The sequence below is a fragment of the Triturus cristatus genome, chromosome 6 (genome assembly GCF_964204655.1).
Source record: "Triturus cristatus chromosome 6, aTriCri1.1, whole genome shotgun sequence".
NCBI classification, from domain to species: Eukaryota; Metazoa; Chordata; class Amphibia; order Caudata; family Salamandridae; genus Triturus; species Triturus cristatus.
In genome coordinates this window covers 153770408-153792990 of record NC_140589.1, presented here as the reverse complement: position 1 = coordinate 153792990, position 22583 = coordinate 153770408, and the positions used below count along the sequence as shown (strand labels likewise).

Genomic DNA, 22583 nt, shown 5'->3' with positions numbered 1-22583 from the left:
CCGCGCAAGGATTGGAAGGGGTACAAGGTGACGTAGACGCTCCAGGATTGGTGCGTTGGTGTGAGTCGCGCTGTTATTGGATAAAATATCGTACTGTACAGTTGTATTACGGAAGGGATTAGAAAGTTTTGGTAAGTGCAGAAATGTATTACCAAGAAGAGAAAAAGAAAAGAAAATCCTTGTTCGGAAAAATTAAAGGATGGTTTGATAAGGATAAAGATGTTAAAACAAGAGAAGGTGAATTGTTACCTCCTACGAAAACGCCTGCATCCTTCATGGATGCGAGATATGGGTATCATACCTGTCTTAGCATTCCCAGAACATGGTTCATTTAATCTGGCCGTGTTGAGAAATTTGCGGGAGAAAATGATGAGTCTAGAGCCTAGACCAAGGCCGACACAGATTGAGGCTTTGGTGGAATGGGAAGAGGAAGTACATGAGCGAGAAAAACAGAGGTCTGGAGGTAATTATAGATACATGTTTGGGAGGAAACATGATCGTGAAACTCATCATGATCGAATGAGGAGATGGCGAGATGCTAGTATGTCAGAGGGATTATATCCTATGAGAACAGTTGACGAGAGGGAAGAAAGGAAGGGTACAGAAAGGGTTCCGGAGGAAGAAGTGAAAAGATATGGAGTTAGTGAGTATGAGGATGAGGTCTTGAATGACATGATGTACAAGAGACCACCTCCATATAGACCAGAACCAGAAGAGAGCACACCAGTTGTTTCTCCGATAAGAGATACATTGCGTATCATTGAAACAGAAGTTGTGACACCTGAATTAAGAAGTGGTAACCCTTTCAGAGAAAAAGAGAGAGAGAAAAGATGTGGTGATGAGAATACGAGAGAATTAGCCAGAACTACATCTGAACTGACTGAAAAGATTAGAGAACTGACGAAGAATCTAGAAGCTGTTACGGTGCCTGTAACCATAGGTCCGGTTATGCCTGTTTTTGAAAAGCAGAGGACGGGTGAAAATAGTTTGGTGGTTCCATATGTTGGGAATAGATTGACAAGTTTGGCTGGTCCCTCAGGAGACTCAGGTAAAAGGACAGAAAGTAATGATGATTTGAGGCAATCCAGACGTGACACATGCAGTGGAGGATTAGAAGTACAGTCTAATTCGAGATTGGAAACTAGTGATGCTAGTTGTTCAGGGATGCCAATTTTAGAACCACAGAGGAAGCCAGAAAAAGTGGTTCCAGTGAAAAGAACTACTGAAATAACAGCTGAAGATTTGAATGATTGGATGAGAGTCCTTCAAAAGAGGGATAAAGATTCCCAGGCAATTGATGTGGCCAGGTTACGCATCGAATTAGAGGAGCTTGTTGTAGGGACAATTCCTACAGACATTCTAAAAAATCATCATGATGGAGAATTGTTATTCATGTGCAAAAACATTACCTGGAGAGCTAAAAATACGCATGACAGGTTAAGAGCAACAGCGAATGAGCAAGGAGTTGACATTGATAAGGTGAAAGTATTGCAGAGGTCTTACAGGATGGATTTCACGGACAAAGATATTGAAAATCTGAATGGTGCTGGTAGAACAGGACAGATTAAGGAAATTATCGCTTTATTGCGAAAATGGGGTGATGTAGAAAAGTGGAAGGATAGGTGGAACAAGAAAAGGGAAGAATCAGTAGACAGGACTTATTCAGCATTTCCTGTGAGAGAAAAGGAGAAAACAGTGGATGTTTATCCTATGAGAGAAATACCTGGAGGAGGATATGTACATGTTCCATGGACCAGACAGGATATTTTATCATTTACAAATGATTTCCCTCGACTGAGAGAAAAGCCCGTCGAGTGGTATAGGCAGGTAGACAGGTTTGTGAAATTGTCAAAAGTGCTGTGGATTGACCTGAATAGTCTGTTTGATAGAATTGTTCCAGCAGACTTGTGGGCTGAGTGTAAAATAGTTGTAAGTTGGCCTACTGAGGAATATCCAAGAGATCAGAGAACAGGAGCACCAGATCCAGGGGTAATGAGGAAGTACGATCAGGTGATTGTATACCTGAAAAGTAAAGTTCCTCCAAAAGAGACAGACTGGGTTAAGATAGATCGAACACATCAGGAAGCAAAAGAATCAGTTCATGCTTTTTATGAGAGGGTGATACTGGCTTTTAAACAATTCAGTGGGGATGAGCACCTGGGTGACAAGGATTTGAGTCATTTTGTATACAGATTTGTATATGGCCTGAGACCTGAGATTAGTGAGAGAATTCGTGAGCATACAGTGGACTGGCAGAGTAAGAAAATTGATGAGATTCTGAGACATGCAAAGTACTTCAGTGATGAAATTGAAGCAAAACAGAGAAAGCTGAAAGAAAAGGCAATGTGGGCACAAGTGAAGGTTGCGGAGAGACAAGAAGCACAGTTGGTGGAACAGGCAAATAATCCAGGGAATAGGCCCAGATATGCAGGGAAAGGAAAGGGGAATCTGGAGGAAGCTAAGAAAAAGTTTCCTTGTCACAACTGTGGCCAACTGGGACATTGGAGATCTGAATGTACCAATCCACCATTAGCGAATAATGAGTGTAAATCATTAAATCAACAGGTGCAGAACGAGGGGAATAATCAACAGCAGCAACAACAGAAGGTTGTGAGACAGCAGAGCCAAGAGCCAAAACCGCCCTTGCCGCAGAGTAGAGGGTCACAAAAGTACAATCAGGATTCGGGATTCTACAATGAGGAGCAGGTAAACAAACCAAGGCGTTCTAACCAGGTACAACAGTATTTGTTAAAGAATGAAGGGAGTGAGTCTGAAGGTGATTATTGGCGGTGCAGAGGAGAGGAGGAAGAGTGCATACTTGGTGCAACTCTAGAAATAGACCAGGCAGGACCATTTGTGGATGGGAAAATAAATGAAGAAAGTGTTACTTTTTTAGTAGACACAGGTGCGACAAGATCAACTGTCAGGTCAGCAGATATTAGAAATCTTCCTCTCTCGGATGAAGCAATCCAAGTAGTTGGTGTAGCCAATACACAAATCAAGACACGTCTTACTGAACCAGTAAGGGTACAAATAGGGAAATTTTCAGACATGCACAGATTCGTGGTCTGTGACACTAGTCCAGTGAACTTGTTAGGCAGGGACCTGCTATGTAAAATGAATTGTACGATTTTTTGTACTCCGGATGGAATAGCTTTTGAAACACAAGATGAGGATGTTTTGTACCGAATGACTCTAGATAATAGAGAAAGTGAGATGGTTGGTGCATATGCTGTGTTTAATCCGGAGGATTTGCCTCAAGAGTTGAGAGACACAGTGAAAAAGACAGTTTGGGATTTTACTGGAGAGGATGTGGGATTGATGAATAATGTAGATCCTGTGAAAATTGCAGTCAAAGAGGGAATTACTTATCCTAACATTCCTCAGTACAAAATGACACCAGAAATAATTGAAGGAATAACTCCAATAATTGAGAAAATGATTCAGCAAGGAGTTTTGAGAGAACTACTGAGTAGCCCGTGTAATTCACCGATAATGGGGCTAAAGAAACCTAATGGGAAGTTCAGGATTGTACAAGATTTGAGAAAAGTTAATCAAATTGTGGTGGCATGTTGTCCTATTGTGCCAAATCCGTCAGTGATTTTGTATCAGATTCCACATGATGCTGAGTGGTACACAGTGATTGATTTGTGTCATGCTTTCTTTTCAATTCCATTGCATCATGACAGCCAGCCGATTTTTGCATTTAGGTTTGGCCAGCGTATCTTAGCATGGTGTCGAATCCCACAGGGGTACACGGAGAGTCCTTCGATATTCAATCAGTTATTGAAAAAGTCATTGGAGAGTTTGATCATGCCTGAAAACTCAGTACTAGTGCAGTATATTGATGACTTACTCGTGGCATCAAAGACACGTGAAGCTTGTGAAGTAGATACCATAGCTTTACTGAATCATCTGGCAGATGGAGGGTTAAAGGTATCTCCAGCCAAATTGCAATTTTGCAAGAAAGAGGTGCATTATCTTGGACATAATATTGAAAAAGGTCTGAGAAAGGTGACTGATGACAGAATCAAAATTATCAAGGGAATGAGAGCCCCAAGGACCCAGAGAGAAGTGAGGATGTTTCTGGGGATGGTGGGTTATTGTCGTCAGTGGATAATTAATTTCTCCCTGATAGCAAAGCCACTGATTAAGCTGACAAAAAGTGAGATGAAAGACCCATTGGAACTAGATGGAGAACAAATGGCAGCATTTGAGGAATTGAAAAGCAGAATGTGTGAAGCCCCTGCTTTAGGAATGCCAGACTATGAAAAAGAGTTTGAATTGTACTGCAGTGAGAGAAATGGATGTGCACTTTCAGTGTTAATCCAGAAGCATGGACTACTGAGAAGGCCTATTGCGTACTTCTCATCGACACTTGACCCCGTAGCTGTGGGTTTACCAGGTTGTCTGAAATCTGTAGCTGCAACATGTAAAAGTTTGGAACAGAGTGAGGGAATCATAATGGGATATCCTGTAAGGGTATTCGTACCTCATAATGTGGCAATTCTTTTGACGAGAAGCAGAACTCAGTACATGTCACATAGTCGGCTGACTAAATATGAGAAAGTCATTCTGGGAGCATCAAATGTGACTCTTGAGAGATGTGTGAATGTGAATCCAGCAACATTATTGCCAGATAATGAAAGTGTGGGTATAAAGACAGAAGATGATCACAATTGTTTGGATGTGCTGGATTACTGTACAAAACCGAGACCAGACATAAGAGATCTTCCATTGCCCGAGAGTGATCATGTGCTGTTTGTGGATGGATCTTGTCTGAGAAATGATGGTGTGCTGAGTGCAGCATATGCAGTGTGCAAGGTTTCAGAAGTTATGGAAGCTTCACCATTGAAAGGAGTGAAATCTGCACAAGTTGCTGAATTGGTGGCATTGACGAAAGCTTGTGAAATTGGGAAAGATCTGAGAGTGACTGTGATGACTGATAGTCAGTATGGATTTGGAGTTGTGCATGATTTTGGCCAGCTTTGGCTACAGAGAGGTTTCTTGACGTCGAGTGGGACTCCAATAAAGAATGCTGAAGTGATTGGAAAATTACTTGAGGCGATACAGCTGCCTAAAGAATTAGCAGTTGTAAAATGTGCTGCTCATGGACAAGGAGATGATTTTGTAACAATTGGAAATCGATTTGCCAACGATATAGCACAATATTGTGCTAAGAATAATCACTCGATTAATAGGGAACGAGAAGGGGAAATGTCTTTTTGTTCTGTGATGTTTACTAATGTCCTAGAAACGTGGGATGAGGTGAAACAGTTGCAGGATGAGGCAGGAAAGGAAGAAAAGAAAGACTGGATCAAGGCAGGTTGTGCCCCAAGAGAAACAGATCATGTCTGGATCTATAGAGATGGTAGACCAGTCATGCCAAATTCTATGCTGTCGGCAATGGCAAGGATGTATCATGGCCAGGGACATTTGGGAAGGGATGCGATGATCAGGTCTTTTAAACAGACTTGGTACAATGCAAAGTTCAGGATGATTGCAGAAAGCATTTGTCAAAGATGTTTGATTTGCCAGCAGTTTAACACTGGGAAAAAGACAGTGGTGAGTCTGGAAACGATAGGCAGAAATGGTGGTCCATTTACGAGAATGCAGATTGATTTCATTGAAATGCCACAAGTGAACAGATTGAGGTATGTTCTAGTGGTAGTCTGTTTGTTCTCGAGGTGGGTGAAGGCCTATCCGACTAGGAGAAATGATGGAATAACAGTGGCAAAGTTACTGTTAAGAGAGCTGATTCCTAGGTACGGGTTTCCAGTAACGATTGAGTCTGATAGAGGTGGACACTTCTATAACGAGCTCATGAGTTTGATTTGTGAAGCATTGAGCATACAGCAGAAGCTACATTGTGCTTACAGACCAGAGGCTTCTGGTGTTGTGGAGCAGATAAATGGCACAATCAAGAACAGAATTGGTAAGATGTGTTTAGCCACTGGAATGAAATGGCCTGATGTCTTGCCTCTAGTGCTAATGACTATTAGATCTACTCCAGATAGAACTACTGGTTTGAGTCCACACGAGATTTTGATGGGACGTGCAATGCGCCATGCATTTGTACCTGTCAATAAGTTGATGACAATAACTGATGACATGATTTTGGATTACTGTAAAGGCCTGGCTGACGCAGTTCATTCTGTGTTTCACCAGGTTGGAGAAGACGCTACTACACTTGAGAAGAAGCAAGCTCATGATCTGAGTCCAGGGGACTGGGTGAGGATTAAAGTGCACAGAAGAAGAAATTGCTTGGTTCCAAGGTGGGGAAGGCCAAGACAAGTTATTCTGACTACGACAACTGCAGTTAAGTGTGCTGGTGTGAAAAATTGGGTACATGCAAGTCATACTCTGAGAGTTCCAAACCCAAAAGATGGGACTGGTAAGGAGTATTTTGAAGAATCAGATTCCAGTGATGACGAAGAACCAGACCCAGTGAGAAGGAATCGGAATTTTGAAAGAGCTGAAGGAGAAAGAGAGTCAGGTGATTCTTTCCTTCCAGGAGAAGCATCAAGAGAAACATTGAGAGTTTCAGAAGGGAAATCAGATTCTGTGAGAGAGCCTGAAGTTCCAATAAACAGTGGAGAAGAAAGAAGAGAAAAGAGCAGTTCCACAGAGACTACTCCTGAATCAGATGAGGAGGTTGAAAATCCACTTGAGATTACATCTGAAGAAGTAGGGTCAGAAGAAGATAGAGAGGGACAGATTGCGGAAGATCCCCGAGGAGGTGTAGGGAACATTCCTGCTAAGCTAGGTGAAGGGACAAGTAGACAGCAAGAAGATTGCGTGTTGGAGACCCGAGGAGGGACAGAAATAGGGAAGTCTCTAACAGTGGTGAAGAAGACTGTGGAGCGAAAGAAAACTGCTGAAGAACAAGAGGCATTTGAAACAGAATCGGATGAGAGTGAGAACGAAAAATCAGAGGGTCGAGTTCTGAGAAAAAGGACTTGGATTGGAGAAAGAAATAATAAAGAAACGAGACCGAAAAAGGTTGTGAAAGGAGATCTTTGGCCTAACAGCAGAGTAAAGAGGCTAAGATACAGACTGATAAGAGCAAATACCTCGAAAGCTGAACAAGTGAATGAGGTGTCGAGTCAGAATTCAGCAAAAGGTGAAAAGCGAAAAGAATTGAAAGAACCAGAGGAAATCAAAAGGATAAGAAAACCTAACCAGAAGTATAGGTCGCCGGAATGGACGTACGTGGCACTGTCTGAAGGTGAAGAGGCAGAAAGTCAGGGAAATCCAGAGGAGACCATACGTGAAGTGGTTGAGGAAGATACAGGTGAAATCCTGAAAGTAATCTTGACTGACATTGGAGAAAAGTCGGATACTGAGGATGATGTTGGAGATCTAATACATTTTGATGTTGAAGAAGATGGAGTGAAGAGTGATGAGTATCCAAATTGAGTGAACAGAAGAAATCACTTGGAGAAAAGTGAAAAGAAGAAAGTCTGAAAATTAATTGTTTGAAAAATCCAGAGTTCTAGAAATTCCAGTAGTGAAGTAGTAGAGGCTAAGTCAAAAGACACGGTCAAAGTAGTAAAATGGCTAACATAGAAAATAATCAAAGTAGATGTGCCTTCTTGAAAAGATGGTGTAGAATGTGCTGTTGCTGTACTGGATTATTAATGCTATTATGGGGTGTATTAGCTTTATTAGTTACATTTAGAGTTACAATAGGTACATTTGAGATACATACTGAGAATGTGACTAATGTAGAGAAGAATTCACAGAAAGTAGTTCCAACTAGGATTAGTAATACTTACATACATAAAGATAGTTCAATTAATGATTTTTCTAGTAATGTTTTTTCAAAATTGTTGTATGAATATGTGAAGACAATGGAAGTAAGGGATTGCTACGTATGTATGCAGTTACCTGCATCCGTTTCAGAGGGTGTTACTTATCATTTACCAGCTACGTATGGAATTTCATGTAGTGTATGGAGTAGTGTTTTTTATTTGTTAGGGAAAATAGATTATGTGATGTCTAATAAGGATAACATTTTTGGGCACTTGCCTATGAACAAAAGGCTGAATCCAGCTAAAGAAGCTAACATTTTTGGTGAGATTTTTATTGAAAAAGAAGAATTAACATTAGATTACATTTTTAAGAACAATTTAACTTGCAGCTTGAAAGAAGAGGAGAAGGCTTTCCTAAACATGGTAGAGGAAAGGAGAATGAGCATGCATGAAAAAGCAGGGAAATACAAAGTGAGTGAGACAATTTGGGACATTGAGATGGGGAAAGAATTGAGAAATGGGGCTAGTCCAACTTTAGCTCTAGATGCACCACAGAAGGGTAAGCTATGCATTACAAGGAGGAAATCCCAATATGATACATATTTTGTTGGGACTAGTGAGTGTCATGATACATACTTTATTGCAACAGGATGGGGTTTCAAAGGAGGAGAGGATCCAGTTTTCCCAGGAGTGTATTATGTTTGTGGGAACAAGGCTTATTACAGGTTGCCTGACCATTGGTATGGCACGTGTTATGTGGGCCTGGTCTTTCCAAAGATCTTTCATATAGATAGAATAGAAGATGTAGAACATATTAATTTACTAACGCGTTTTAAGAGAGAAACTTGGTCTGAAATTGTAGGTGATATCTTTGGAGCTTTAATTCCAGCAGTGGGAATTTCTTTAAATGCATATGGAATTCGGAAACTGTCAACAGTGGTGGATCGCTTATCGACAAATACCGCTGGAGGGTTTCTTTTGGTGAATACGGAGATGATTGCCGTACATGCCATGTCTATGCAAAATCGACTTGCCCTTGATATTCTATTGGCCAAGGAGGGTGGAGTCTGTGGAATGCTGAAGGTACAACATGGTTGCACTTACATTCCTGATGAAAGCAAAGACCTGAAGGTCTATATTAAAAATATTACTGATTTGCATGAAGAATTAGTACCACTGGAAGCTGAAAGTATCTGGACCAAAATAGCTAATAAAATAGTTGCTGTTAAGAGTTTTATTGCAAAAATAGGTAGTACTATTATAGGTAAGATATTGTTTCCTTTGACCTGTGTAATTATTGCTTTATTGATATTAAGATTGGGGTGTTTGTGTTGTAAAAACAGGGGAGGGAAAAAGAAATTAATTAAAAGAAATATTGAAAAGAGAAATAAAAAGGTCAAAAAGAGATCCACAAGAAATAGAATTAGAAGAATTGAGGGAGAGTGTTTACTTGGAAATAAAGAGGGATGATGAAAGGGAGTCGGGTGTGTAGTGTTGTGAAAAAGAAAAAAGGCATTTCCAAATTCTCCTAAAATGGGACTAAAATTTTTTTTTGGGTTGTTTATTTGGTGATAATATCACCAAAGGGGGGATTGCTGGAGCAGAGTTTTCTGTTGAAAATTTATCGGGTTTTGAAGCTCCAGTTTTGTCTATATGTGAGAATTAAAAATACTAATTGTAATTATTAATTATTTGTTTTTTGTGAAAATTCAGACTAATCAACTTGGATTAACAAGAGAAATTACACGTGGGAATGCATATATGTTGCTTAATAATAATGTGCAGGTTTTATTAAATGAATGTTGCTAAGTGCTGTTTGTTTTAAAGTACAAAACGCTTTTTAAATAACGTGTACTAATGCTTAAATATGTTGCAGATGGCTAGTTAGTTACATACACATAAGGGTATTAGTGGGAATTAACACTGTTTAATCATTGCGATGATGTAGTAACGTTGTTTGAGTTTCTTTCGATTAAGATGGTTCGTTTTGGCCTAAGAGAAAATGGCTGCCGTTTACAGCCTGTGCTCGAGTAAAATGAGATGATGAGAGGCCTTGTTGAAAGTTACCTGACTATGGCTTCTGCTGGAGTTTGAAAGTTTCCGCAATGACAGCGACTCTGGGAAATCGTCCCAGTAACCTTGGAGGAAAAGAGAGCCACAATGAACTTTGTGATTACAGTGGTGGCTTCGTGATGGTTCCGAGGAAGAACATTTTTTAAAAGTTACATTTGTAAACTCGAGTTTCCTTCTTCCGTCTTTTTATTTTTGTGATTTTTCTGAGCGGAGATTTTCCAAATGTAGCGATGCTACATCCTTTCCTGCTCGCTCAGTTCAGTGGCTTAACGGACATTCAGAATATTTTATGTTACTTTATTTTGTAAGTTTCTCTATAAGTATTGTTAGCCTAGAGAGGGTCTAAGGCCACTTCTTCCCAAACCTGCGTTGGTGAGGATCGATGCTGTGAGGACGACAACTTGGGAGATTTCTACTGAGAGACCTGTCCTGACCCATTTATGACATTTAGCTAGAATAGGTAACTGAGAATAATGGTTTTGCTTTTGATTGACTTTTCTTTGAACTAATTTTAGATAAAGTACCATTATTTTAAATACAGTGTTGGTGGTTATTTCTTGTCATTTATTGAGTACTCTATTATGATTATTATTGTTTAAATCATGACTCAAGACAGTGTCAATTAGGTCTCATTGACCTCAGTGTAGATGCAGGGTGTTTAGGTTTCTCTCTCCATGGTTGGTACTTATAGAGTAATCCGAGTGTATGTTAGTGAAATGGGCCCAAGCGTATGATGAGTGTATGTGCGTGTATCTGTGAAATTACTCTATCCGTGGAAGTAGGGAGAATTTATATGCCCTGATCTGCACCAAAGACACACCCCGTCAGAAGCGGGATGCACTAACATGCCCGGGACACTCAGGCTGGGCGGCCGCAATAGGACAGGGCTCGCTTGCCATTTTGGGAGGGAGGGGAAGGGCGCATGTGACGAACAACCGGACTCACGATTTGATTGAAGGAAAACTAACCCTTCACCCCACGGCGTAAACTCAAGCGTATCAACAACAAGCATGGTCCGCTTTCACTTTCGTCCGGAGCAAAACAATTTCTTGTCTTTATGGGGCTATGTGTTTGGCCCCATAAAGATAAGAAACCTTTTACTTCTGAAGGAAAGCAGGCGAGCCCGTCCAAGTGGGACGGGCGAAAAAGCCAAAAGTAAACGTCACAACAAGCTCTTTTCCAATGGCTGGCCACCGTTTAGCATAAACGGTGATGCCAGCCAATGGAAAAGAGGGGCGGGGCTTAAAGCCCTTTACCAAAACTCCTCCAAAACAATAAATCTCGCCAGCGAGACTGCGCATGTGCGCAACACACAACCCAGCTGAGACCTAAAAACTAAAGTGCCTGGAACAACCGAAAAATACAGTGTAGCAGAGCCCAGCAGTTACGGAGTAGCATCCTCGCTTAAATAACCATGTCCCATTCCAGATAGACTGCTAACCTTGAAACGGTCTGCCCCCTTCCTGGTTACGTGGGCTAACACACCACTGCCCGACCAGCTATGCTTCCTAATTTAACTCCCCCCCCCCCCCCACCCCCTCCAGTAGTTTAACAGACTAAAACGGTTTTAAAACAAAGTGCAAGTACAGTATGTTTTAGCAGCAGCCCGATTTAAAAAGTGTCTGGTGCTTGGTCATTACTTTAGCCAAAGCTTCAACTGCAAGAAGAAAGCCACTCTTTCTGAATAAACGTTACCATCTGAATGCTACAAGGACAACACACGAATGAAACCTTTATTAGACACAAGAGAGTGGGTATAATTACTCTAGTGTAGGTCTCATTTTGTCTGTCTATAGAAAGCCATTATATTGAGTGATAATGTCTGAAAACTGTCTTAATGAACGCTAATAGTTCAACTCCTGCACAGTAACAATAGTAGTACAGCTTAGAAACTACCATGGTCAACCACACAGAAAAAGTATCCAGATGGGCCATGTTCTGCAAAAAAAAAAAAAACAAAAAAAAAAAAAAAAGCTTTATTTGATGACCCAAACAGTAATCTTTCCAGTTAACACAATATCTATTACAGAGTGGATATTAGATACATGTGAGAATATAGTTCTGGAAAAGAGTTGCAAGAAACCCAAGCACAATGCCACAGTTCTGTGTAAAGCATAAGTTTTAATCCCGGTCTCTATCAAAGCGTATCATCAGGGTACAAAGTGAACAAGGAAGCTGTTGGGTCTATTCCAACTACACTTTGTACAGTTTCCATCTTTTCAGTTCCAACCTAAACACAATGGCAATAGGGTACAAAAAATCTATTCTGTGGCAAGCTGTGCTATTTTGGTTTCACAGTAGAAAGAAAACAGACTGCAACCTTGTGATAACAGCTCTGGGAACAAAGCAACATAAAAATGTTTTAGGTGGAGTCGTTTTGGCAAAGATGATGCTGAAATGACACATTGAACACAAACTCAATTCAGCACATAGGTGCCAGAAAAACTACTAACATTACACAATCAGAAGCACAACAATGAAACAGTAACACCACCAACAGAAAGTTTCTATACAACTGATTCAGTATTAACAAATGCCCTCGCTATGCATTACTCAACTATTTCTACACCTTGAAACAGTCTGGCACCTTTATAAAAGTGTCCTGCTTACTGACAAGGCGCAGGGTACAGCCATATCAAGGCATGTTTGAGTAGTTAAATATGTCATATTTGAAAATCAAATCGGGAATTCAATGTGGTATATTTTAGGACTATGAGGGACCATTCCTTACACAAAATCTGCATATGACAAGCACACCCTTTCTAAAACCTCAGAGTTTAGTTCCCACTAGGTTAGGTAGGTGCACCACTCTAGTATGTCTGCAAAAGGAGATGCCAGTGGCTCTCTGCCTTCTAGATGCAGTGAGCTTTTATTCCAAGAACTGAAAGCCCTGTGTGCCTCTAGGAAGTTGAAGACAGGGAGAAGTACCAACACTCAACGCTTGGTAGAGGTGTTACTTCTAGATGACTTAAGGAAAACCCCAGGGTCAGATCAACAGGAGAGAGTGGGTGGGACAGGGAATGAAGACAGGTGACACATTTTATGGCCTAGACTCTAACCCTGACCAGGGAGAACCTGATGGTTCTCACCTGGATAACTCAGATCTTCAAGAGGAGAATGGAGGAGGCAATGAGGACCCTCTCTTTACTCCTCCTGGAAGAGTGCAGAGTTTACCAAAGAGATCTAGATCTCCCCCTGCGGAGTCTAATCACTCAGGACAGTCTGTATGGACCTCTGTGTCTAGCAAGAGGGACCACTTGATAGGGAATATCAATTTCTAGAACTTGAGAAAGCTAGGCTTAGGCTCAGGCAAGAGCAATTGGCCCTTGATAAGCGGTTCAAGCAGATCACACAAACTGCCTTTCATGGTGTGACTTGCTGGGAGTACAGCGCGGCATCGCTGATCCATGGATTGCACTTGCAGGGCTCATCTACAGGTCACACAGGCTATTCTTTGCAGAGGCCTGCAAATAAGGAACTGCAACCCTCTGGGAGGTGATTAACACGGACAACAGGGGGCTGGCGGGAGCAAAGGCAACATGGCCAACCAGAGGGGGGAAGCAAAACGGACAATGGGAGGGGGGCGGGAGCAAAGGCAAAACAGACAACAGGAGGAGGGGCGGGAGCCTTGATGACGAGCGGTTGAAGATGAATATCCGCTCACAATTGTTCCCTAACTTGGAGAGCTCTTTTCATTTAAGATATGCACAATAATTGTGTATATAATACATTACTGTGAAATTTTCAAACGTGAGAAAAATGGTCCTTTCATATTGGTATGAGAATGGTATTTCATATTTGCTTTTTAGGTCTCGCCTGACCAGCGCTTTAGCGCTGTTCTGGCGAGACTTATAGTAAGCGAGTTTTGGAAGTGCAAACAGTGGCTTTTCAGGCCTCCAAGTACAGTGCATGTGCGCCGTCCGGGCGCGCGCACCATTTGGAGGCCTGAAAGCACTCGTTTGCTTTCACTTTCGCCGTGATGTGATCGCGATCGCGATCACTTTCAGCGCACCATTTGGCAGCCTGCGTGCCCGCCCCCACTCCCCCCTCCCACTCCGTCAGCTTCAGTGCGCGCTTGTTTTGCATTACGCCACTGTTGTCTGCACAGTACAGCAAACATGACTCTGGAGCAGCAACCGCAGTCCAACAGGCTGTTAGGGACTTGGCTTTATTATATCATAACAAAAGAACAATTTGTACATGTCCGTGTGCATCATGTGGAAAATGTGCCACACGTCAAGGAGCCATGTCAGAAACAATATGCTGTCATGCAAACACTGATTTGTGCACCGTCGTTTGCACAGCTGTCGTCGTATTTCAGTCATTGTTATGCCTAATCATTAAGTTGTGCACACACCCGGATTTGTGATAAACGCAGATGCGAATATTACATTTTCGGCAGCTGTTGCACATTTAAGTTGTGTCTAACAGAGCATCTGAAAAAATATTATTTTGACATATTCTCATCTAAACACAAGTCTACACCGATACATCAGGCTGGGGTTTGTTTTATTTCTCTGCACCTGGTGTGAATGTTTTCTGGGATGTGAGTTTTTGAACATCTAAAGATCTGCTATGAAGACATTTCCAGCTAAATCGAGTTGCTTGCATTTTTAAACTGTTTATCGTGCCAGTGCCTTTCTACTACATATTTTTTGGTTAACTTGTAAAATTCCCCTTATATTTTCCTACTGGGCATACAATACGTAATGCTGTAAAACCCAGTGCAGCAACTGAAACTAGCAAAACGCCTTTCCACAGATTTCAGAATGGAATTTCAACCAGTGAAATGAAAACAAAATATGTTAATTTATCTCGTGACACATGGAATTTGTGTTGTGCTAGTAAACATGGTGGTGCACCACAAAGCCCATTCCTGAAGCGCACATTCTCAGATAAAGGTAAGCAAAACATGTTGAGTGCAACTGCCTGGCACAGAAAGGGTTGCTGCCTGCTTGTTAATTTGCGCGAGGCTGAAACCCCCGAGCATCGTACACTTCTTAAGGAACATGTTGAGACTGATGTATTATTGTCTGGGTCAGTAACGTAGTGAGGATGCCACAGGCCCTAGTGGAAGCATGGAAAATAGCCACTTTGACTGCCGTTGGGATAGTAATATACAACAGCATTTACAGGGTTTAAAGGGCCCTCAAGACTATGGACCTCAGTGGCACTGCCCCTGCTGCACCAATGACAGCTACACCGTTAGGCGGGTGTTATCACAGCGAAGCATTGCGACGTGAACAGCCACTTATTTGGTCTTTACAGGATGTATCAATCCAGCACAGAGGATGTTTGCAAGCAGTGCTTAATTTGAGCTGGTGTTGCAAGTGCCCAAAAGGCCTGCTGGGAGGAAACTTCTATTTGTACACTTGCAAGGACGAGGGTTGCAGTGCCAAAATAAATTCTTCGGAGAGGGCATCAGGGGCAGCATGCAGCATCCCATGAGAGCAGTATCTGCTTCACCAATGTGTGTTTCTCCACTGCTGTCAGTCACAGACAGCTTCTACTATGAGAATCCTTGCCGACTTACAAGGGCAGCCAGGAGCCTACTGGATAAATCCTACAGCATTTATATATTTCCTTCAGATTCCAAGAATAATGTAGAACCTCTTTGCCATCCCCCCTTTTCTTGCAATTTATACGTAATCACAATATTGACACTGTGACTCTCAAAGACATTTGCATCTTGCCGTGCCATTAAACTACATTGCGAATTTGCACAGCAAAAGTTTTGCCAGGATCATAAGCTTTTAATGTTAACATTATTACATACTGTGCTTTTGACACTCATGCAATATTGCGGCGTACTTGGCCATGTGAGCAATGCTGCTCACTAAAACTGTCCAGTCAACACAACGATAGATGACGCAATATTTCAAAAGTACAGTGCATGGGCGCCGTCCGGGCACGTGCACCATTTGGAGGCCTGAAAGCACTCGTTTGCTTTCACTTTCGCCGTGATGTGATCGCGATCACTTTCAGCGCACCATTTGGCAGCCTGCGTGCCCGCCCCCACTCCCCCCTCCCACTTAGTCAGCTTCAGTGTGCGCTTGTTTTGCATTACGCCACTGTTGTCTGCACAGTACAGCAAACATGACTCTGGAGCAGCAACCGCAGTCCAACAGGCTGTTAGGGACTTGGCTTTATTATATCATAACAAAGCGTTTTTACGACTCTCCTAATACAGTATGCACCTCCCATCACTTCCTCCATAGGAGGATAATTCGATGTCTACTCCAGGTGTCCCACATACGAAGATTAACATCAGTATGTGCATTTCGCTACATCAGGGGACCAAGTTGCCACATCTGACACCTTGATGGATGGTTCTTCTGTTTTTAGAAAAAAAAAAAAACTGCAGTTTTATATCGCACGAACTCGACCCCAAAGTATTGGAGGGTTTTACATGAGCAGCAGTTACGTTACACAATGACTCATTAATTGTTTTGTTAGAGCCCATGCCCAGACTCGAACTTGGCTCCCTCCCTCTGAAGACGGCAGCTCTGGACATTACGCCAGAAAAGCTCCACAAATGCCCCTCTCCTGACTCCGGGGCTTTATCTCGCCGGGCTGGACACCGCCCTGGGAGGGCAGTCTGCAGAGCTCATATCCTACAGCAGGCATGGTTTATCAGAAGACCCTGATAATTGGCAGTAATACACTCACTCGGCGACGAGCTGCCACCCGCAGCTTCTCTACCCCGTAGTCCCCTTTGAACTCCCAGATTTACATATTGAAGGTCTCATTAGCATCGGTTCACAGGACATTAGCAGGCAAATCTTCGCTTCACACGCTGGGGGTACACTTGAGTTTCTTAATCAAGGCTAGATTACATCTCCTCTGCCCCAGACTTTCAAACTACGGCCACACAGCTCTGAGGCGAAGAGGTGGGAGGGACTACGAGGAAGAGTAAACATTTACTTTATCAAGACCTTAGGTACTACCTTCGCTTTACAGTTCGCTACATTATATAAAAGAGCAGTAAGTAGGAGGCCTGTATGTTGGCTTCGGCGATATTTGTTTTCTGAAATACGTTCTTTCGAGATCGCTTCAAAATGTATGCCTTGGTACTTTGCAGAAGAGGTAATTGAAATATCCGCCACGTAGCAAACTTACTGACACATCTACATTGAGAGAAGGAGGTTGTGAGAATTATTTTCCATTGTAAAACGAAAACATTGACTGGAAAAAATGAAACCTTTCTGCGAAGCTTCCTGGCTGCATTTTTGAAAAACAAGCATTGGCATAGCTAATAGGTCCTGCCTTTGGGACCTTATGAGTGTTAAGCAGGGCTTTAAGTGGGATGAAAAAACTGGGGGTCTCTCAAAGGGGAGTAGCCAATGTAATTAAGGGCGTGGCTTAAAACACTTAAGATAACAAGCATTTGCAATGCAATAGGTCTCGCAGTTACACGAGTTAAAGCTATTGGCATTGTAAATGACAATGCCAATAGGCATTGTTATTTGCAATGTCAATAACTCAAACTCGCGTAAATGCGAGACCTAATGCATTGCAAATGCTTGTTTCTATTGCCAGCACAAAAAACTGAAAATCAATAAAATTCTATTAAAAAATGTTATAGAAAGCTTGTCGAGATGAGTTCCAATGCTTGGCAGAAAAGTTAATTAAAATACTAGGAGCAAATAGCCAAACTTAACAATTCACAAATTAAGCCAGAAATGTAGACTTTACTTTTTAGGTCGAGCATTCGAGACCTCTTGCATATACTTCAGTATATACTTATATGTGTATGTACTTTGAGGGCTCTGGAGATCAGACCTAGGACTTGTCTGCTTCCGCGTAGGGACTTTTTATCTGATCAACTGCCTCTATTTAACGGTCTTGATAGAAAACGACCAGTAGAGGTCAGTAAAATACCAAAATTGCTTCCTGCTGGAGGACTTTCTTGTTTTTAAAAAATATTTCTGGCAACTGCCTCTATTTAACTTTCTTCATGGAAAACGACATGCAGAGGTCAGTAAAATACCAGAATCACTTTATAGTTTAAATCTTTTTATTAATTTGAAAAGGTCAAGCAGTACAATAGCCGCAGAATCACTTTAGCATTCTCTAGATTCCAGTCCATAGAAACGGTCTTCCACGAGCACCCGTAGACAATATTTTTTCCAAATCTTGTATTTTCAGTGATATGACCACCAAAGGCCCTGATTTTATATTAAAAACAGAGCTTTGGACTATACCATTTCCTACTGAAAGGCAATATTTCTCTTCATGTGTTCCCTTACCTGGCGTGTCACGCAATTTGTTGCCTACTCTCCCTCCATGTTAAAGAACAGTAGATGTTTCAGCACCCAGGCTAATGTGCTGCATATAAGGTCCCAAAGGCGAGACTGATTGCATTGCAAATGCGTGTATGCTTATGGCAAAGCTCAATTTCTGTTAGTCTACAGGATTCTTTGAGTTGGCTTTATCAAGGGGCACAAACAAAATCATGTCATGCAGGCTGGTCATCATGCGCATTCCTTTGCCCTTAAAGAGATTAGACTGTTGGTACTGAGGTAGGCTATGATGTCTCCAAGCTCATCCCTTGTGATGATACGGATAACATTTTCCAGATTCGAAAGAAAAATGCCTTGCTTCTCCCAGTGACAGACCTATGGACAAAGCAGACATTTGTCTTCAACTTTCCTGGTATTCTGTAATTCTTTCCAAAGGATCTATATCTAGTACTGAATCATCTTTGGGGGATCCATTCATCTATCTGAGAGAGAAGTCTGCAACAGCCAGTGCGGGGGTGGAAGAGTCTAACTTTCTCCAGGGCTACAGTCATCTGGTATTAATAATCACTGCATGGTATCCTTGGTGTTCGAAGCAACATGCATTGAAGGTTTTGAACTTCCTCTAACGGTAAATTATAGAAGTTGTTCAAGTCCTTTTTGTCAGTAACTTGAAAAGAACACACACTTGTGGCCAGAGTGTGGCACAAGAATCTACCTGTATGCCGATTCCCCAGGGTTCATTCCCCTCAACTATGAGACAAGTACTTTCTGATCCGACACATGAATATTGTACTGCAAAGCCCTCTTCTGTCTATATTCAGCCCAGAGATGATTTGTGCGATACCACGTCTTAGATTTACAGAAAGCAAAGATTACTCTGCAGTTTGGGGGGGGGGGGGCGAACATGTTTTAGGGTTAGCTCTAAAGGACACTTAGCCCTATTCCGCTAGCTCGGTTCACACATTTAAGTTAAATTACAGAAATGTATTAAAACATTAAAATCCAATTAACACATTCAGGAACCCAAGGAAACAAATAAATATATGTTCTTTAATTAGTAACAATGCATTATAGGCAGTCACATTCAATTAAGATCTGAGCTCCCAAGAACAAACAAGCATTGGCATAGCCAATAGGTCTCGCCTCTGGGACCTTATAAGTGTTTAGTCATGGAACAGGTGCATAATTAAATACTTATAAGGCCCCAAAAGCGAGACCTATTGGCTATGCAAAGCGGCTGTGAAAGTGAAAGTAATCGCGGTAAAGCGCGCGCGCCCGCGCACATGCACTGTGGCTCTAGGCTGGCTTGGTAGCACTTTTTGGAGCCCGCTCAATAAGTCTCGCCAGACCAGCGCATGCGCTGGGTCAGGCGAGACCTAAAAAACACACATTTAGACAAAATAAAACCACACAAATACACACACAGAGGCCAACTATCTTGCCCATGACGAACGTGTGCTGGCAAACTGAAACGGTCTGGGCTTTATGCGCCAATCAAATGCTGTGTTTTCCACCAAGTCAGAAAAGCTCTTTGCCATGATCAGAACAAACATTGGCAAAGCCAATAGGTCTTGGTGCTTCTAGTCTACTTTGCTTTAGCTGTTTGGAACTTTACATTTTGTTGCTCAATGTGAACATTTAATGTGGCTGCAGAGTTTACTGTGTTTTCAAACTGTCCTTGTGAACAGGCTTCAGTTCTGCGCTAAAGTTAACACACAAAAAAAAGTCATAGCTAGTAGTACTTCAGAACTTCCAAAATGCTACAAATGAAAGCATTGTTTAGATTTATGTTGCAATCATGGGGTTTTCAAGCAATGCCCTATTACATCATCCTTAAGTAACATATTTAGGTAAAGTGAGAGTTTTTAATTCTGCCCTTGCCCCGATTACAATGCTGTCAGTGAATTAAGAGGCAAGTTAGGGCTATTGTGTGCCCTATATTTGGGCTAGACTTTTTATTATACAGGGAGCAAATGTGTTGACTATTAAATCAAACAAAAGAGTTTTCTGTAAAGCAGACATGCTGAATGCATGTATTTGAAGGTTCTCTCGTACCGGATAATGAAGAAAAAGGTGACTAAATGAATTATTTGCCTACGATCACACAGTTGGAGATGAGTTTACGGGATAAGAGCATTACAGTTAGGTCGAGTAGATTACTTAAGTAACTAGACATTTAAGTCTGGTAACATTCTGATTTTTCAAGGCCTGCATGTATGTAGTTTAATGCTTGTCACATTATGTCGCAATCTGTACATAGAACTGCTATTGCTGACAAGCTAGTTGAGGGACTAGCTTAGCAGCACGTCTTAGTCTTCACAAAGGGTAAATTGTGACTTGTAAAAAAGCCACAACGTCAAAATGGTCCCTCAAAAATGTGTACATTTATGAGTTTTCACCCAAATACAGTATGAAATACTGAACACCTGCTTGTAAATTACAGCGAGCGCTATTTTCCAGCAACAGAATAAGCAATGTATGGGGCACGAATGGCAAGCTTCACGCGATTAGATGTTTCCTTTCAGCTGGCTATGGGTTCTTCAAAAGAGCAGCAGGAAGGAGAATGTAAACGCTGCAGTGGTGAGGTCTGTACAAGGCAGTAGGGAGAGATGGCTTTAAGGATGAAAGAAGGCTGTAAAGTGAAAGGTCAAAGGAAGGGCCGTCAGCAGGGGGTCTAATGTCTTCTATATACAGACTAGGAATCACTGATATGTTGCAATGAGGAGTCTCCAGCCTGTCTCTACTGGGTGTATGGCGAGTTTCCGTCATCTTAAACAACGACCAGGCTACTCCATAACCCACAAAGCGAGATCAGGTATGTAGATGTGCTAGAATATTGATAAAGTCGCACATTCACAGTAGAGTTATGATAGGCTCTACAGCTTAGCTCTAAAAGCCAAAGTACAAGTCATCAAAATAATTGCTACGTAAATGATACAGCAAACATTATGTAAAAATGTGATTAAAACTATTTCAACATTAAAAAATATATATATTTCTTGAAGGCAAGTGTGCCCCCATAGTAAGTATATTCGATTATATCACTGCACTCACCGTTGGGGAAAGTAATATTTTTGAAACACGAATTTAACCTTTCTCCAATGCTCTGCCAAGAGATGTCGGTTTGCCACGTACACAATATATATAAAGCTGTGCACGGATGCTTTACTGAAATCTGACAAGGTGGTCACAGTTAATAGATTCGTACAATCTGTTTAAGAGCAATCTATGCTTCAAGAAAAGAGTTCAGAACTTGGGGCTTCGCCTCTTAGGTTTTTTTTTTAGTGTCCACCTTTTCTTCTTCTTTCTTTTGGTTTACGATATTCGTCCTCTGTGGGAAGCCACGTTAAGTGGGCACCCATGCGCTCTATGGATTTTATTAACATAACATATTAACATATTAAGAGGAGAAGCCGGATTTTAACGTACTCGTTATACATGGAACAATTCACCCAATCCTTGCTTGGATTGCAGTACAGATTCCAGTTAGGGATGTGATGTCGGGGGTATTCCAATATGTTCAGAAAATGCCAACCTTTCAGTTTGAGCGGAAGAAGATTCCTAATATTTTCTAAATAAAAATTAAATATTTTACCCTTCTCTCGCCACGTTGCGCACTTTTATGCAAGTGACGGTGGCACTTATTTTCCCCTATTTTACTTAATCTCTATTCCCTCAGATGCCTTATGAAGGTAGGCTCGTATCTGTGTTATAGATATGTCTTATACAGTCACGTACAGTTTCTAAACTATGGACGGTGGCCGTGCAGTGGCTACGGGGTTTGGTACCCTTACCTTCATGGGGTCGGTCTGGTAGAGCTTCTCGGCGGCCCTGGAAAACTCCTCCCATGTCTGGTGGTAGTAAGGCATGGCTGGCAGGCGCTGTAATCACAGCCGGTAGTGACCCGCTTCCATCACAGGAAACCAGCAAGCGAGGACGTCACGTGACCCGTACGTAGCACTTAAGGGTCGTGCATGCGCAAACTCTTCACTTTAGGTTCCGGCGCTGAAAGACAGCTGGCAGTGGGCAGGAGGTGTGTTCGTCTCTCATTGGTCTTGGCAGGTGAAAGTGGGTGGAACGCAAGAAAACAATAGAGTAGAAAACAGAGCTAGAACGTCTCTAGCGACGCTCTATCTCCTTCTATATTTCTTGCTATGATTATGAAAATAGGTTTGATATGATTTGAGTTCGCTTCGCTTGTGAAAGTTCTGTTTACTTTGTGTTTTTTACTCGGGAGTATTTGAGAAGTTTGGGCAATAAATTCTACTCGAGACCTGTAGGAGAGCTTGTGGTACAGGCATTCAATTTTTACTTTCACTTGCAACCTGCTTGAAGCACCTTCAGATATCCTCGCCCCTTGATCCACCCAGGGACTTTCTATTTTCTGCTCTGCTCGGATCTTTATCTCGGACTTCTCGCAGGTTGAGCTCTAATTATTACTTTCTTTATAGGGTGTTAAATCATCCTACCCCCATCTTTTGCTGCAGTGAAGTGCATGAAATAATCAGTCTAC

The 22583-nt window shown here is 41.8% G+C and overlaps 1 protein-coding gene across 1 annotated transcript in view; it reads right to left on the bottom strand.

Annotated features, from left to right (window-relative positions):
- SRP9 (signal recognition particle 9) overlaps positions 1-22043 on the bottom strand; it is a 73855-nt gene extending 51812 nt beyond the window's left edge. Inside the window, exon 1 of the mRNA XM_085610396.1 lies at positions 21865-22043. Coding sequence (XP_085466522.1) covers positions 21865-21939 — 75 coding nt within the window. The 5' untranslated portion in view covers positions 21940-22043. The remainder of the gene's footprint in view (positions 1-21864) is intronic.
- Between the last annotated feature and the right edge of the window lie 540 nt (positions 22044-22583).